Consider the following 19,324-nt stretch of genomic DNA (forward strand, 5'->3'; position numbering starts at 1 on the left):
TACCCCACTCGGGTATTATAGAGAAACTTACCAGCTTAAATGTAAACCCATATGTCACAAGATGGGTTGCAAACTGGCTAAAGGACAGAACCCACAGGGTTAGAGTAGCTGGCGCCATGTCAGACTCCAAGCCGGTCACAAGTGGTGTCCCACAGGGCTCAGTCCTTGGCCCCCTGTTGTTCGGCATCTACTTCTCAGAAGTACAGGCTAACATAGGAGGACTATGGCTGACAAAGTTTGCAGATGACTGCAAACTGGGAGCCATAGTGGAAAGGACATCGGACACAGATATCCTTCAGAGGGGTCTCACTGAAACTGATAGCTGGTGCCAGAGCCATGGCCTGAAGTTAAATGCCAAAAAATGTATAGTCATACCCTTCGGGAAAAACAAGGTAACCCCAAGCTACCATATAGGTGGCAATCCACTAAGCACAGAAGAGGTTATCAGGGACCTGGGGACCCAGGTTGACAGTGGCCTTTCTTTTGACACTCACATTGCTAAAGTGGTTAGAAAAACCTTCTACATTGCCCACCTGATCATGAAGGGATTCATATCCAGATTAATTGAGGTTATTGTTCCCCTGTACTCTTCACTTATCAGACCAATGATCGAGTACAAAGCCCCATTCGGGATGTATCTCACCCGACACCTGCAGCAATTGGAGAGACCCCAAAAGTTCCTCACCAAAAGGATAAAGGGACTCCAAAATCTGTCATATGCTGCCAGACTAAAGAAACTCCAGCTCTATTCAGTCGCATACCGTCTGCTCAGAGGTGACCTGTGCCTGACATAAAAGGCCATGTCGAACCCGGAATTAATGGGCATGCTCCACCTCAAAAAATCCAAATCTACCAGATCCACTAGAGCAAGCGACTTAAACCTTAGCACGGATATAAATAGGACATGCTGGAGGGATAGATTTGTCACCCAGAGACTCCCTATGTTGTGGAATAAATTCCCGGTCCATGTGAGGCAGAGCACCTCGCTGGCTCTGTTCAAGAGAAATCTTGACCGGTGGATGGGAGATCCTAGGTTTACCCCAGGAATCATCTCTGTGTCACTGCTGGACAGAGGCACAACAAACTAATAGGCACAGTATTTTTTAACATAAGGGGTGGCGTAAGCCACAAAAACTCTGGGCTAGGCTTATAAATGCCTTAGGGCAGATAGCCTAGTATAAACCTATGAACCTATGAACCCATATATATACATATACATACTTATATACATATATATACTTACATATACGTACATATATATATATATATATATATACACACACACACACACACACACACACACACACACACACACACACATATGGGTCTACCTCGACCTATCGAAATTATGTTTCAATGAAACGTAAACAGGCAAACTCCTTTTCGGGAAAGAGCATTTTCACGAAAATGCACTTTCACGAAAAGGCAACTAAGAGAACAGCAACAGGGGCTGTTCAGCAGTTGAACATGAAAATGCACTTTCGTGAAAAAGAGTTTGCATATTTACGTTTCATTGAAACATAATTTCGATGGGTCAAAGTAGACCCATATATATATATATATATATATATATATATATATATATATATATATATATATATATATATGTAGTCTTCTTTCAGCTTTTCCTGGTTAGGGGTCGCCACTGCGGAACTCCGGTCTGCTAATGATTGGTAGTTGATATTTACATGCCGAGTTACCAGCCCTGACGCACAACCTTCAACGAAGGCACACCCATTCACGCATGTCTCCACGCAGAAGACACTAGCTGAGAATCGAACCAGACAGCGTCTTACTTTGAGGCGACGCTACCACAGCACCACGACCGCGAGACCCATATATATATATATATATATATATATATATCTATATGTATATATATATATATATGTATATATGTGTGTGTGTGTGTGTGTATAAATATATATATATACCAACTCCAAGATAACGACAACTCAGAGAAAAAAAATATTCCAGAAATGGCAATTTCACACACAGTACATATGTATGTCCATTTTTTCTGTCCTACTGTCTCCAAGTTTCAGAAGTTGGTAATCAGAGCCCCACATTTCAAAGGTTCTCTCTCCAGTGTGCTAACAGTACTTAGTACACTGCATAACTGCACACAACCAGTCTGTAATAAAACACTTTCAACAAGAAAGGAAACCACATTTTTTAATGGGAACAGGAATGACAGGGGACTTCACTGGTGTTGCTCCCAGTCACTAGGAGGTCTTCATTATACAATATATAACATAATGTATGCAGGAAAAACAAATGGGACAAAAGTGCATACAGACTGATGCCATTAAACAAAAATGGGTTATAATCTCAACATACATCTCATATGTAAAAACATCTACTGCATTACTGTAGGTGGGGATGGGGGGTAACCTATAAGTAAAGACTGTAATTCAGGGAATGACAACTGAAACAATCTGGGTATCAAAGGACATACCTCCACCATCTCCTTTTTTTCTCCCTCATTTTTCTATATGGGGTCAGGGTGTCAACATCAACAGTCACCATCTCTCCCTTTTCACTCTCCTACTTTCACAGCAAACACATCATGCACGAAAAAGTGTCAAATATGTCATACTCCTCCAAATACAGAAAGTAAATAGTTACAGCAACAGAAACACACTTCTCACCTCACATCCATCAACAAAATTCATACTGCTTAGCTTCATTGCTCAAGCAGTCTATGGAAGCTGTTACACAATCAATGAGAACAGCCAAAATTGCTTTAAGTGATCAAGCTGCAGACATGACACAAGGCTGAAAAGGAAAAGACTTAACACAGATTAGGACCATGGCATAAGTTAGAAACTGCAAGCTTGAGTTAAAACAGACAAATATTGAACACTGCACTTCTCCTTTTTCATTCTGTTATGTGTTCCAAACATCACAACACAGTCACTAACAGTTAAAAGCAGAGTGGAAAAATAGGCATTCATATGCAAACATAGCTTACTTCTCAATGAGATAATGAAAAGAAAGGTATGCTTCTCTGGGTCATGTCTTAATACTGTTCTTAACAACCAAAGTAAATATGTACCTCATTTTATTTTTTGTGTTTGGAGTCTCAGCAACTATTCCAGCATACAGCCACACCTGATTTCCATCTTTATACTTGGCAACAACCCGACTGCCAACTATCAGCCTCTCCGCTGGTGGATGAAAATCATACGCAACATGGTTACCAGATAACAAACTCTTCCCTTTGTTGTCAAATTTCACCTTGAATTTATTGTTTACACCTGTGGGGGGGAAAAAAGCATACTACTTAATTCTAAAGTATGAAAACAATGCACTAATTTGATTTCATTCTCTACATCTGGGTAGATCATTTACTCTGCAATAAATTCACAGAATGAGAAGAAACATCAACAACACATTAAATCAAGCAACATACGGTAGGAATATAATTAGAAGTTATGTACTCACCATAACGTTCCATCTGAGTAGGTACTTCATTTGTCTGCAACCTGTGGGTCTCGGATCCGACCGGCAGCTTTCCAAGCTTCAAGATCCGAGCTCCTAGCTCCTCCCCTCTATCCACAATCCCCTGTCACCACCACACTACCTCAGATCGGTTTTGCTGCATCACCTGAAAAAACCTGTAAAAAACAGGTTCAGATATTCTCAAGAATCATGAAGATCCTAGAAACCCGATACAGGTTAGGGGGATGGCAGGGGGGGATGGTTGCAGACAAATGAAGTACCTACTCAGATGGAACGTTATGGTGAGTACATAACCTCTAAATCTGAAGTAGTTACTTCATTTGTTCTGTAACCTGTGGGACAGAGTTCCCAGCCACCTAAACAAGAAACCTGGGTGGTCTATGGGAGGATATTCCGAAGCACCGCGGAGCCAAAGGACGCCCTGCTTCTAGATATCATGTCCAGCTTATAATGAGAAATAAACGTATGAGCAGAGGACCAAGTGGCTGCTGAACATATGTCGTCAAACGGCATCCTGGACCAGAAGGCTGCAGAAGTTGCGATGGACCTTGTGGAATGTGCACGGATATTGAATGGGGTTGTTTTGCCTGATGTCGTATAAGCCTAAGAAATACATTGACAAATCCAATTAGCCAGTGTCACTTTGGATATAGGTTTTCCCATGAATGAGGGAACAAATGACACAAAAAGTTGATCAGCCTTACGAACATCTTTGGTCCAGTGCAGGTGAAAACGGAATTGTCTATGTACATCTAGTGTATGCAGCATGTATTCTCCCTTATTTTGAAAATTTTTGAAAAACACTGGCAGATTGATAGTCTGATTGATATTTGCCACAGATGCCACTTTTGGTAAGAAAGACGGGTTAGTTCTGAGAGACACTCTGTCATTATGGAAAATAAGATAGGGAGGTTTCATGCACAAAGCTTGGAGCTCTGAAACCCTTTTAGCAGAAGTTATGGCTACCAAGAATGCTGTTTTCCAGGACAGAAATTTAAGGGGTACAGAAGCTGCAGGTTCAAGATCGTTGGTTTCGTTAAGGCTTGCAGAACAAAGGTTAAGTCCCAAGGGGAGTCACAGTTTCACTGGTGGCTTGAGAAGGAAAGCATGCAAGAATGTCTTACACAATTTTGTAGATGCTAGAGATCCTAATCCGTCTCCCACATGAAAATGAGATATTGCTGCCAACTGTACTTTGACCGTTGATGCACTGGCCCCTTGTTCAAAAATCATGGACAAAAAATCCAAGACTGTAGGAATCTGAACAGTAAATGGGTTGAGACCTTGGCTGTTAGCCCAGATAGAAAATCGTTTCCACTTACTATTATAGATTTTCCTGGTGGACGGTTTATGAGCCGCTACCAGAATAGTTTTCACTGGTGACGAGATACCGGGAGTCCTTGCCATTAGTGGAACTGGATCAACCAAGCCATGAGCTTGAGGTTGACCAGGTTCGGTGTTGGGCACCCCGTTGGGTGCGATATCAGATCTGGAATGGGATCCAGGATTAAAGGAGGGTCGAGAATGTGAGACTGCAGGTATGGAAACCAGATTTGACAAGGCCAGAATGGGGCTATGAGGATAATTTTGCTCCCCAACCGTGCGGCTTTCTGAATGAACTTCGCCATGAGTGGAAGCGGGGGGTAAGCATAGAGTAGACCGGGAGGCCAAGCATGAATCAGAGAGTCTCTGGGGCTCTCCCCTTCTGGGGGAAGAATTGCGAAGAACTCGCTGCATTTTGTGTTTTGGGGAGTAGCAAAGAGATCGCAGCGAGGCCAACCCCACTTGTGGAAAATTTCCTTCGCACTTTTCGGATTGACAGACCACTCGTAAGGACCGAGAATTACTCGACTCAATTTGTCCGCGAGAATGTTGGATCGTCCCGGAATGTGCGTTGCTATCAGAAAGCGGTTGGTGGATATCATCCATTCCCAAACTCTCATGACTTCTCGACAAAGAGGGTAGGATCTGGTTCCCCCTTGTTTGTTTATATACCAGACCACTGACATATTGTCCGTCTGTATTGCAATCGTTCCTAGAGGTAGAAGGTCTTGGAGAGCCTGCAACGCTAGAAGCACCGCCCTCATCTCCAGAACATTTATGTGAAGAGCGGTCTCCGACGAGGTCCACGTACATTGGACGTTTCTGCCCAAACAATGACCCCCACCCCCACCCTAGGCAAGAGTCATCCGTGGTTAATGTGACCTGGGGGGGTCACAAAGGGTCTCCCTTGCCTGAGTTCTGGGGAGTGAAGCCACCACAGGAGGGATTCCGTGCAAACTCTGCTCAGGGGGATAGGAGTGTTCAATGGGTGGAGTTACAGTGACCATTGAACTTGGAGTGTCCACTGTAATATACGCATCCTTAGGCGAGCATGGAGACAGAGGTCAATAGCCGCTGCCATCGAGCCTAGTGCCCTCAGGACTAACTCCGCCGGCGGAGCCTTGGTGCGAAGAAGAGCCAAAACTTGGAGTGAGAGGCTGGACAGCCTGTCCGAGGTCAAGAAGGCCAGAGAAGATCGGGAATCAAGCCTGGCTCCTATGAAATCTAATGCTTGCACAGGATGAAGAAAGGACTTTGGTATGTTAACTGAGATGCCCAAGCTGTCGGCAAGAGACAGCACATAGTCTCTCGCGATACAAAGTTGATGCCTGTTGGTTGCTGTGAGGAGCCAGTCGTCTAGGTATGGAAAGACCCTTAAGCCCTGAAGCCTCAGTTGGGCCGCAACCACTGCCATGACTTTGGTGAACACCCTGGAGGCTGAGGTGAGTCCGAACGGAAAGACCCCGAACTGGTAATGACTGGCCCCTAGCCGGAAGCGGAAAAACCTCCTGGACCGTCTGTCCATTAGAATGTGGTAGTACGCGTCCCTGAGGTCTGTAGAGCACATCCAGTCGTTCTCCTGCATTAAGGGGAGAATAGATTATAGAGTGACCATCCGGAATTTTTCTTTGGGAACAAACATGTTCAGGGCGGACAAGTCTAGAATGGGCCTGAGGTCCCCCGTCTTTTTTGGCACTAAAAAGAACCTTGAGTAGTAGCCCAATCCAGATTGGTCTGGGGGGACCCGCTGGATGGCTCTTTTTTTCTAACAAATTTGAAATCTCTACGGTCGCCGCCTCTCTGATTGGGTGGGACATCGGGGAGGCGACCACCTGAGGGAGGACGAAACAGGAAGGGAAATTTGTAGCTTCTGGATATAATTCGGAGCACCCATCGATCGTTCGTGATGGACTCCCACATTGACAGGTGCTTCATTAAACGCCCCCCGACTGTCTCCAGAGCTGGACAGTCGGGTAAGCCCTCAGAGCTGTTGCCCTCAGAGCTGTTGCACGGGTCTCTTGGAAAAAGGCTCCCTAGACCCGAAGTTACGTGTTCCCCCTCTGCCTCTGGGCCGGCGTCCACCCTGCCCTCCTCTGCCTCTGGAGGGCGCGGAGTCCGAAGCTGGATAGGATTTGCTGAGACTTGCGGAACCACAGCTTCTTTTGCCCCTCTGATTCCTTGAGAAGGAATGTTGGGGGCTCGAGAAGTGGACTCTGACGGCAGACAGCGTCTTCCCATCCTTCTCACTTTGGACTAGTGTATCGCGTACGGTCTTGCCAAAAAGTGAAGAACCGTCAAAGGGTGCGTTCGCGTAGGACGCCTTGAAAGGTTCTGCGAAATTACAAAGACGGAGCCAGGCGTGCCGTCTCGAGACAACACCTGCTCCGCTGGCCCTTGCGGCTCCCTCTGTAGCATAAGACAGTAGCCGCATGGACGTATTTGAAATGGACTTGAGAGTGGCCATGTGTGTTGAGAACATGGTTTTGTCCTCGACCGACATGGACTCAGGAGGAGCTGCAGTGTATTCCTTGATCAAATCCCGCTGCAGCCTGATGATATGCGCCATATAATTCAGCGCCCTCACGGAGAAGGTTGATGAAGCAAAGATCCGCTTCCCTATACGGTCCAGCACCCAGGACTCCCTTGTCCGACGGGTGTACCGTGGAGCTCTCCTGGGAGAGTTCTCTTTTAGTGGCAGCAGCCACCAATATGGCATCAACTGGAGACCCTTTGGCCCAAGCCTGCCTGTCTGAAGGGGGGCTAAGGATTTTATCCGGTCGACGTGGGATAGGCTCCACAGTGTCAGGTTCCTGCCAAGCCCTGGTAGTCAAGAGATCTACCAGGGGATCTGCCGGTGGGGACACCCAGGAGGTAGATGGGCCCGCTTCAAACGCCTCCAGAAATACGGACTCATCCGAGGAAGGTTTTTGGGCAGACCACCCCCCCCTAATACTCAACATTTCCATGATGTCTCCAAAGGAGACATCCTCGGGGGGTGACCTTGGGGAACCTTCCCATTCCTCTAAGTCCGTATCTGTGGTGACGGACTCGGGGGAGTCCATGTGCCTCCTTTTACATGTCCGTTTACGAGGCACCTCCTCTGTGGGACTATCAGAAGAGGGCTCGTCAACGGCCTCTTGTTCCTCCAAGGGAACCAACTGGAGGGTCTGAGCAGGCTGTCCCGATGGAAGGATGATGGAAGTTAGGCCCGTATGCAGTGGGGGGGCGGAGGGATCCAAAGCCCGAGTCGGGGACCTGGAAGACCTCGACAGCACCCTCTCCACTACCTCGAACGCTGAGGGAGAACTACTCTCTTCCGGCCCTGAAAGCAGTCTCCTCAGCTCCGAGATAGGGATTGGGGTCAGAGCCGAAGCCATCAGATCCGAAAGGGAGGTGCTCTCCGACATAGGCGGCGCCAAAGATGCACCCGCTCCCACGGATCTGACGCCCAGCCCACGGCCCCGAGAGCTCGGATCCAAGATACTCGAGGGTATGGTCGGCGTTGAGAAGGCTTGGGCCACCGGTGCCGACAAAACCCCGGCTCCGAAAGGGCCTGGATCCGAAGACACCAAAACCCGGATCCGGGTTGAAGAAGGAGAAATCGGGGCAAATATTGAAGCTGCACTCCCCCCCTGTGGAGGGGGGGGGGGCAGGAGCACCCCCATCTGCATTTGGGTCTGCAAAAATCAACGCATCATCCTATCCATGTCGGCGTCGGAGAGAGACCTAGTAGATCTAGAGGAGGTCATAGAGGCGGGTCTGGAGGGCCGCCTCGACAACCGAGAGGGTGATAGGAGCTCCTCCTCCGGCTCCGGTGAGAAGGAAGGAGATCAGAGCCGAGAAGGAGAAGGTCCGGACACCCTCAGAGGTGATTTAACAATTTTTGAAGGTGGAGCCGAGGGATGAGGCTCGGCTCGCCTCGTGTCTGTGCTTCTACCTGTGCTTATCCCTAGAAGGAGAAGACTGAACTTCCTTCGTACTCAAGGCAGTAGTGGGAGGTTGAGTCCCAGCCTGAGTCGAGGGAATCAGGGGTGTCGAAGCTACCTGGGTAGCCTGCACCCTGCAGGGAGAGGAGGAAGAGGCCTCCTCCTCCGGGGGAAGCAATCCCGCCAGAATAAGTCTGTTCCTTCTGTCCCTCACAGCCCGGGGGTTGAAGGCTGCGCAAACCTGGCAGTCTGAAGACAAATGGACAACCCCCAGGCATATAACGCACTGAGTGTGGCCATCAGCTGGGGAAAGCTGATGGCCACACCCAGTGCACTTTGAAAAAATAGCTTTATGGCCTTCGGCCATTTTTCTGACACACAAACACACACTCACACGCCCAAACACCTAGGGGAAGGGTTTGAAAAAAGAAAACGCAATCCCGAAAACAAAAAAGGGTAGAGAAACACTCAATACTCTCCTTTTTAAGTTTTAAAATTTTTAGAAACATTTCTGAAAGAAAATTATTCACTTCCCTTTCTAAGCTCAGGAGCTCTTCTCAGGATGCTTGTTATTCAAGCCGCGGCAAAAACGATCTGAGGTAGTGTGGTGGTGACAGGGGATTGTGGGTAGAGGGGAGGAGCTAGGAGCTCGGATCTTGAAGCTTGGAAAGCTGCCGGTCGGATCCGAGACCCACAGGTTGCAGAACAAATGAAGTAACTACTTCAGATCATACAGGTAAACAGGTTAAGGACCACAGCTAAAATGTTATTCACCTACTAAAGGTAGTTTTTAGGGTGGTACATGCTTATACACTTGTAAATATGGCAGATTCCATGCTTGCTGAAACTATTAAAAAGATCTCCATGCTGTTTCCTCCGTTTTACATTGAGTGACAATGTACTCTCAACACATCATGTTGACATCAGTCGTGGCAGTCTACAGAATACTATGTGCACCCATTGCAAGACATAAATATACATGTATACATACCACACATCACAAATACAAAGGAAATACTACTTCATACAGTTTATCGAGAAGATCTTGTAAAATAAACATTTCAATGGACTCTCCCACAACTGTATATACGAAGGGTTTTTACAGCTGGCAATGCACCATTCCTGCGGACTACCTAGCTCTCGTTTTTCCCTGTTTAAAATGCACAAAAGCAAGAGAAAATAAAAATTACAGACTTTCTGAAGCCGGAAACATTAATGATTTCTTGCAGTCCCTGCCAGACAGATTTCTCTACCAACTTTAAGTAGATTAACAAAGGAAACCGCTAATATCCTAGTTAACAGATTTATCTATCCAAAGTTACATCTATCCCACAGGTTCTTTAATCCCATCCACTCTCCAAGTACTTTGGAACAAATTCTCTCAGCTCTTGCAAATACTAAGAATACTTCATCCACAGCCCCTGTCAATAGCCAAATATGGCCTTTCTGAACCCCTGCTTCACCTATTTAATCTAAGCCTCTCTGCTGGTTACATTCCTGAAATCTGGAAAACGGCCATTGTAATGTCATTTCACAAAGAGTGGCTCAATCAGAGACCCTGACAACTAGAGATCCATTAGTCTCACTAGTCTCATAGGTAAAGCTTTGAAGCACACTAACTCAGATTTCATGAATCTGGACATTGAAAATCTCTTGACTCCGGATTTGACTTTTTCAAGGGAAGGTCCCTTCCTCTTTAACCTCATTAATTTCTTTGAAAAAGTAACTGAAGCAGTGGACAGTGGTTAAGCAGTGCACATAGCATATCTAGACCTGGCCAAGAACTTTGACACTATTCCCCAAGCAGGCATTATCGATAGACTTGTAAATCTGAATATAAATCCTTACATTGTGCAATGGATAGCTAACTGGCTGTCTGACAGAACCTATGTGGTTAGAGTAGCAAGTTCCCCTCTGAAAGCAACACAGTTACCAGTGGTACAGCACAGTGCTAAGTTTTGGGCCTTCTTCTATCTGGCATACATTTCTCAGACCTTCACACTAGCACTTCTGGCATATGGTTAACTAGGTTTGCAGATGTCAGTAACCTGGGTGTTGCTATTCAATCTTCATAGGTTCACAGGTTACTAGGCTAATGGCCCTAGGGTCCTAACAAGCCTAGCCAAGTTTAACCCTTGTTCTCTTAAGGGTCTAGAGATACAATTTATGTTATAAGCAGATCTAAATCGGCTCCAACTGCCCCTATTCAAGAGGGACACAGGTGTGCTTCCAATTCTGAGATTGCTCCTCCTTGCTCTTAGACAGCAATTTCTTACTTTTATTATATAACCTGCTTATGCCGGATGTCCTTCAAATAACTCATAACTGTTCCAATACGGCTTAAAAAAAAAAAAAAAAAAAAAAAAAAAAAAAAACCATGCAGCATAGTTCATCTTGGTAAACAAAAGAGCTTCATGTACCATATAGGAGATGCACCTCTCCAATAACTGCTGTATGGGATCCAGGTACACTTACTGAGAATTCCTTATCATTTGAACATCATCATTTTAACTGGCCCATCTAATTTCCAAAGGCATTTCAACAAGATCCAAAATCATCTTAATTTCCCTTTACCTATTACTGAGTATAAATGCACCTTTCAGCATGTATTTATCTAAATACATCACACAACCCGAGACCTCAGACAGACATAACTAAAAAGATCAGTATCCTCAAAAATCTTAGTTATCAGGAGAGACTGGCAGCTTCTTTACTCAGTCTCTTACAGACACCTCTATGGAGACCTATATCTAGTCTTTTGTGCAATTAAAGATCTAACCCTATTTGATCACTTGCTCCTTTGCACAAAGTACAGTTGTGTAAGATCTTACCATAACGACAGATGCCCTTCTCCTCATTGGTGCAGTGTTCTTTACAATAGGGATCCCCTCCCAGGGGCGGCCCAACGCCCAGCCAGTATACCAAAGCCTTTAAGTTGCTTTAGAGTACATTGTATATCACACGTGTGCCCCCCCCCGTATAGCATAGAGCATAAATGTGATGTTCCATCTTCAGAACTGAGAGCCCCAATAAGAATGCCAGTCCAAGGAATAAAAAGTGGTAACCGGTACACCCACAAGAGAAAGAAAGGAAGGAAGGAGGAAGGGAGTGAATACTGCCACAGTGAGGAGAAAGACATCTACCACTATGGTAAGATCTTACACAACTGTACTATGTCCTTCCATTTCGCTGCTGCAGTATTCTTTACAGCAGGGAGATTGCAAAAGGTCAGAAAGAAGAGAGGGAAGAGGATGGACCAGCAGACCTCTCCAGCAACTCATGGAGAATGGCTCAAGCAAAGCCAGCTCTAGAATTGGAAGACCAGGTAGCTGCAGCATGAATAAAAATAGTATCCAAAACCTTTGAAAAAAGCACCAGAAGAAACCAAAGACCTAGAAGAATGAGCCTTAACAGAAGAAAAGCACTTGGCCAGGGAAGGCGTAAAAAAGAAATGGCATTAGAAATCCAAGAAGAAATTGTTTGCTTGGAAACAGCCAAACCTAAGGATCTAGGATGAAAAGAAAAAAACAGCTGATCAGACTTATGAAAAGTCTTAATCTAACCCAAATAAAATCTGAGTTGTCTATGCACATCCAAGGTGTGCAGCACCTTCTCACTAGCAGACTGTGGAAAAGGGAAAAAAGTGGGCAAATAAATAGACTGATGGAGACAACTCATTAACCAGTTTGGGCATAAAAGAAGGATCATCATGAAGGGAAACCTTGTCGTTATGAAAACCTAAAAAAAGGAGGACAAGTCATAACAGTTTAAGCCCAGACACCCATCTGGCAGAAGTAAGGGCCAACAAAAGCACCATCTTCCAAGAATAATGCTGTAAGGAAGCTGAAGCTGCAGGCTCAAAAGAAGCCTGGGTCAATTTTTCTAAAACAAAATTAACATCCCAGGGAGGAGGGGCAGGCTTCCTGTGAAGTCTAATATACAGGATGCCTTTAAGAAACTGTTTAGCCTCAAATCTAGAAGCTAAAGGAGGTGATAATGCAGAGATGGCTGATAAGTGGGCCATAACAAATGAATAAGCCAACCCAACATTGGACAGCTCACACAGATAAGACAGAACCAAAGGAACTTCCACAGAAAGTGGATCCACGTTAAGAGAAAGACACCAAACAGAAAACCTTCTCCATTTGGATAAGTAGAATTTCCTAGTTGTGGGCTTCATTGACTCCTGCAGGACCCTAAGCACATCCTGAGAAAAAAGGTGTCCGTATGGAATCAAAATCCTATCACCCACAGTACCAGCTGAAGAGTGGACTGGTGAGGATGGATGACAGATTCCTTGCCATGTGAGTAGATCCACCCTGTGAAGTAACTTGCGATGATTGCCCTTGAGTAAATGCAGAAGAGTTGGCAACCAATGCTGTCTGAGCTAAAAGGGAGTCACCAGCAAGATTTTGGTAGCATCTTGTATTTTCAACACAACATTTGGAATGAGGGGAAGGGGGGGGCATAAAGAAATATCCCTGTCCAAGAAAGAGAGAGGCTGTCCATCTCCCAGACCAAAGAACCTGGGACTCTGGCACAATAAAGAGAAAGTTTTTTGTTCAGAGGGGAGGCGAACAGATCTACTTGAGGAGTACCCCACTGGTGGACAATGTAAAGAAACACATCCCTGTGAAGCATCTACTCGTGGGATTGTGTCATGGACCTACTCAAACAGTCTGCCACACTGTTCTGACCTGAGAGAATATAAACTTCCTGAAGAGTCGCATGGTACTGGATAGCTACCTCCCACAAGTGAAGAGCCAACCTGCAAAGGAGGTAAGATCACATCCCCTCGATTGTTGACATACCATATCAATGTGCTATTGTCTGTAAACATCTTGAGAGGCCCTGGGGAGAATAGAGGGTGAAAATCCAAAAGAGCCAGCAGAGGAGTTCTCAATTCCTTGACACTGATGTGGTCTTTCCTTTGCTGAGGTGACCAAGGACTCTGCACCTTTACAGAGCTGAAGGATCCACCCCATCCCAAGTCTGAAGCATCTCTGAACAGCTCCATAAAACAAAGAGAGGGTTGAAAGGGGAGCCCTGGATTGAGAGTCAACTGTTGAATTCACCACTGAAATTCCATCTTGAGGCATGGAAGAACAGGGACTAAAGTACAGGGGGTGGGAATGCTGAAGGCAAATTGACTTTAGAAACCACTGAAGTTTTCTCATATGGAGTTTGACAAAAGGAAGTATAGGAATGGTGGAGGCCATAAAACAGAAAGCTCTCAGAAATTGTCTTGCTGTAATTTCGGCCAAAGGAAGAAGGGAGTGAAAAAAGGAAATGAGAGTCAAGGCCTTGGGAGGACAGGGATGCCAGCACTGGAACAGTCTGGATCCTGCACACCAGAAAAAAATTACCATGTGAAGGAGTCAAAAAGGACTTTTGGAAATTTATAGTGAACCCCATGCTTTGCAGAAGGGAAATGGCAAAGTGAAAATTCTACAGTAGAATGTTTGGGAAGGATGCCTGAAGCAGGAGATCGTCTTAAGTACACAAAAATATGCATCTCCCTTAGCTTGCAAAAAAGCAATCACAGGAGCTAAGCAGTTGGTGAATACCCTTGGGGCAGCAGAAAGGCCAAAGGAAAAAGAAGACAACTGAAAATGCCAGGAAGCAACTGAGAAATGTAAAAACGTCCTAAAAAGGGAAGAATAGGAATGTGAACATAAGCATCCTTGAAGTCCAGATAGACTAGAAAAGACTGAGGAAGCAGCAGAGGAAACAAAATCTGAAAGAACAACATCTGAAAGGAAGGGACTTTCAGAAAAGTGTTTAAATGAGAGAGGTCCAAAATGGGTCTCCAATTGCCCTCTTTCCTGGGAACCAAAACATTCTGGAGTAAAACCCCTTCCCACTTTGGGAAACTGGAACTTCAGGAATAGTTCCCAAAGTCAAAAGATCCTGAAGCACCTGTGGAAAGAAAGCCAACTGTTTCTGAGGAGGGTGAGGAATACACATGAAATGGGGAAGATATTTCAAGACCATGAAATACCCTAGGCATACAATGGACAAAACCCAGGAATCCTGAGTAATCTTTAACCAGACAGGAAGGGATAGGGAACGACGAAGTGGAATGTGGCAGAGAAGAACAGGATAGTCAGACAGCACCTGCTTTGTCAAGAAAAGGAAACTTCTGAGTCACAGTAGCATGGGTAGCTTTAACAAGAGGAGCCTGTTTCCCAAATTTTTTACCCTTGGGGTTAGGGTGAGATTTTCTACAAACAAAATCTGGCTTATTAGAGTAATTTCTCTGAAATTTAGGCACAGGAGAAACAAAAACATGTAAGTTCCTGGAAGGCTTTGTCCTTATCCTGAAGAGACAAACACATCAGCAGCAGCTTCATCAAAGAAGTGTTTGTTGTCTAGAGGAGCATCCTTCAACATAACCTTAATATCATTAGGCAAAAGGTGATGCCGAAGTCAGAAATATCTCATCACAGAACTAAAAGCAGTAGCTCTAGAAGCTTCTGTTGCATCATAACTACACTTAAAAAATGGTGAGCCACCTGAGAAGAAGTCCTTAGCAGGGTTCATAAGTTCATACTAGGCTATCTGCCTGGGGCATTTATAAGCCTAGCCCGATTGTGTTTGGCTTATGCCACCCCTTGATTTGAGTATACTGTGCCCTTTTTAAAGTTTAGTTTACTGTGCCTCTGTCTAATAGTGACATGGAAGTAATCCCTGGGACAAACCTACGATCCCCCATCCACTCATCAAGATTCTTCTTGAAGAGAGTCAGTGAGGTGCTCTGCCCAACATGAACTGGAATTCTATTCCAGAGCGAAGGGAGCCTCTGGGTTATGAATCTGTCCCTCCAGCATGTTCTATTTATTTCTTGTGCTGAGGTTCAAGTCCCTCGAGCGCGTGGCTCTAAGGGATTTAGATTTACTGAGGTGGAGCATGTCCATTAATTCTGGGTTGGACATAGCTTTATATGTCAGGCATAGATCGCCTCGAAGTAGGCGGTATGTAACTGAGTAGAGCTGGAGTTTTTTTAACCGAGCAGCATATGGCATCTGTTTGAGTCCCTTGATCCTCCTGGTGAGGTACTTTTGGGGTCTTTCTAATTGCTGCAGGTGTCGGGTAAGGTACATCCCAAAGGGGGCATTGTATTTTATGATGGGCCTGATGACGGATGAATAAAGGGGCACGATTACCTCTCTTGATCTAGATGTGAATCCCATCATGATGAGGTGGGCTATATAGAAGGTCTTTCTAACCACTTTGGCAATGTGGTTGTCAAAGGAGAGATTGCTATCAACTTGGGTCCCCAGATCCCTAATTACTTTCTCTGTACTTAATGGGTTACCACCTATGTGGTAATTTGTGGGCACATTGTTTTTGTCAAAGGGTATGACTATACACTTTTTGGCATTTAGCTTTAGACCATGGCTTTGGCACCAGTTATCCGTCTCTGCGAGACCTTTTTGAAGGATGTTTGCGTCAGCTGGAGAGTCAATTATGGCGCCCAGTTTGCAGTCATCTGCGAACTTGGTGAGCCATAGTCCTCCCACATTGGCCTGTACCTCAGAAAAGTAAATACCGAACAAGAGAGGTCCCAGGACAGAACCTTGTGGGACGCCACTTGTGACCGGTTTCAAGTCTGGCATGGCCCCAGCAACTCTGAGTTCTGTCTTTGAGCCAGTTTGCGACCCATCTTGTGACATAGGGGTTTATATTTAGGCTGGATAGCTTATCTATGATGCCTGAGTGGGGTATTGTGTCAAATGCCTTTGCGAGGTCGAGACAGGCTGTGTGGACTACCTTCCCTTCATCTATGGCCTTGGTGACTGTTTCGAAGAAGTCGACCAGGTTCAAAAGGCAGGATCTGCCCTTGACAAAGCCAAATTGGTAGGATCTAGTGTCTGTAGGTCCCCAATGTCTTTGTTTATGAGTTCCATGATGATCCTCTCCATAGCCTTGCAGACTAGGCTAGTCAGGCTTATGGGGCGATAGTTTCCAGGGTCCGCAGAGGCGCCACCTTTGTGGAGTGGGACCACTGTTGCTGTACGCCATTCTTTGGGCACATATCCTGTAGTGAGGCTGAGATTGTACAGCAGTTTTACTTGAGGGATTAGTTCTTCTTGGAGTTCATGTAGGACACAACCTGGGACACCATCTGATCCCATGGAAGCAGTGTTTTTTGCTTTGGAGAGGGCTGCCTTCACCTGAGCATCAGAAATGTTTGGGAGGCTGCACTCTGCCGGGGTAGATACTTGCTCTTTTGGGGGGGGGAGGGGGGGAGAAGTTTGCACTGAAGCTGTCTGCCAGGATATTGGCGATGTCTGTGGGTTCAGTGTATTTTTTGTCATTTAGAATCAACTCAGAACAAGTCTGGGAGTTGCATCCCAGGTTCCTAACATAACTGAAAAAAGCCTTATGATGGTCTTTAGTGTCCTGTGCAATTTTTTTCTCGAAGCTGGCCTTGGAGGATTTATGAGAAATCGTAATTTTTTGCTAGTACTGATCAGAGATGCCTTCCCTTTTAGGGATTTTGCTCCATCATGTAGTAGCTTCCTGCTTCTGTTGTACAGTTTATTTATGGTTGGGGTCCACCAGACTGGACGCCTGCCTTTGGATGATTGGGTCTTGATTTTGTTTGGGATAGCATGATCCATGCATTCCTGGAAGAGCAGAAGTCCTCCCTTCAGAGTCGGGGAGATTATATATATATATATATATATATACATATATATATATATATATATATATATATATATATATATATATATATATATATATATATATATATATCTATATATACATATATATATATATATATATATACACACACATATATATATATATATATATATATATATATATATATATATATATATATATAGCCTGTCAGGTAATTTTGGATCTCCCAGATGGTGTCCAGGGTTGTGTCCTCTATATATAGATATATATATATATATATATAGATAGATATATATATAGATATGGACATATGGGTCTGATAATTGATAGTTGTGTCCTCTATATATATATATATATATATATATATATATATATATATATATATATATATATAGATATGGACATATGGGTCTGATAATTGATAGCCCTAAAAGCCAAGGCAACAGAGGTATAAACCTTCTTACTTAGCCTTTCCATGGTTCTGCTGTCTTTATCAGATGGAAGTAACTTAGTGGAAAGCAATAACTGAGATGGCTTGGCAAACGTCACAGAGACTGCAGAGGCATCACAGAAGGACACCTACAGAGAAATTTGCAGTCCTCAGGCAACCTATAAAACCTAACAGGTTTCTTGGGGATAGGAAGCTTGAAATCTGTGGCCTTAGATGCAAGAGAAAAGGCATTAAACAATACAGCCAAAACAGGAGGAATAGCAGAAGGTCTAGGAGAGTCCATTTGCAAAACCTCATACCACCTCTGCTGAACCTCAGAAATCTAAGAGCAATCTCACTTAAAGAACTCCATCATGCTAGAGTTTGTGTCCAGAAACGAATTCCCCTTGAAAGGACTACCAGGACTTGTGGACTCCTCTTCCTCAAACCCACTGTCCAAAGGAAAGGGAATCTGAAATGAATAAGACAGTCTTCATAAGAATCCACCTCCTCAGAGGAATCTTGTTCCCTGGGTCTTTTAAGAGAAGTAGAAGACTGCAGGGGGGTCAGGTACAGAAACTCCATGAGAACGTTTCAAAGCCATAAGGGCATGAAATAACCAGAGTGAAATTCTGAGACATTCACTCTGAGGGTCCTTAGGAGCAGGAGAAACATGTTTTGTTTTTGGTTTCTTTTTCAAAGGGATGTCCGCCCTGTAAAACTTAGAAGGCTCAGACATCAAATGGCATTCAATAATTGTAGTCCGAACTTCCTCCGATTCTGGTTAGAGAGAAACACCCTTAGGTCCTTCAAAAATAATCAGCCACAGTTCCCCCTGAACATCCAAAGTGGAAGTCTGCAACTCCTCCTGGGACATGTGAGAGACTGGATCTATGCTGGCCTCCACAACGGTCACGGCAGAGGAATCCAATGGCGGAGCCAAGCGATCCTTAAGGCTTTCATAAGCCTCAGGAGAGACGTCCAGTGGAGTTGGCACAGCAGAAGAAATGCACTTAGATTTCTTGGCCTTTTTCTTCACAGACAGCTGACCCTCTGAGTGGGAAGTTCCTTCCATGGTATCTTTCACTAAAAGCTCAAGATGTTAATTCAAGTACAAAGCCAGAGAGGAAAGTAGACTGCAGAGTCTCTTTGGAACAACAACCTGACAGATAAGAACAGGACATATGGTCGTGGGAAGCACCAAGACAAAATAAACACTGCTTGGGACAATCTTTATGGGGAATCTGTCTCCCAGACTGGCATTTATCCATGCTGGATGACATGAACCCCACAGGCAACACACAAAAGAAAAACAGATAAGAGCAAAAAACCCTAAAAAAGCACTTATCTGAAACAGATTGGTGAACTAGCAAACGAAACAGGCATTCAGACCGAAAATCAAAAGATGGTGTTCAGACTAGCGTCAAAGTTGTTCTCGGGATGGTATTTCCAGACGTCACTTTTATACCTTATGCTATAAGTGGGGAGCATATATGTGATGTACTGGCCGCCCTTGGCAGGAGATCCC

The 19,324-nt window shown here is 44.8% G+C and overlaps 1 protein-coding gene across 1 annotated transcript in view; it reads right to left on the bottom strand.

Annotated features, from left to right (window-relative positions):
- SETDB1 (SET domain bifurcated histone lysine methyltransferase 1) overlaps positions 1–19,324 on the bottom strand; it is a gene marked incomplete in the record, with an annotated part of 3,089,600 nt that overhangs the window by 2,223,137 nt on the left and 847,139 nt on the right. The window contains 1 exon segment of the mRNA XM_044080041.1: positions 3,059–3,260. Within this exon segment, the coding sequence (XP_043935976.1) occupies positions 3,059–3,260 (202 nt within the window).

The sequence above is a fragment of the Protopterus annectens genome, chromosome 8.part0 (genome assembly GCF_019279795.1).
Source record: "Protopterus annectens isolate FY-2018-M chromosome 8.part0, PAN1.0, whole genome shotgun sequence".
Classification (NCBI taxonomy): domain Eukaryota; kingdom Metazoa; phylum Chordata; order Ceratodontiformes; family Protopteridae; genus Protopterus; species Protopterus annectens.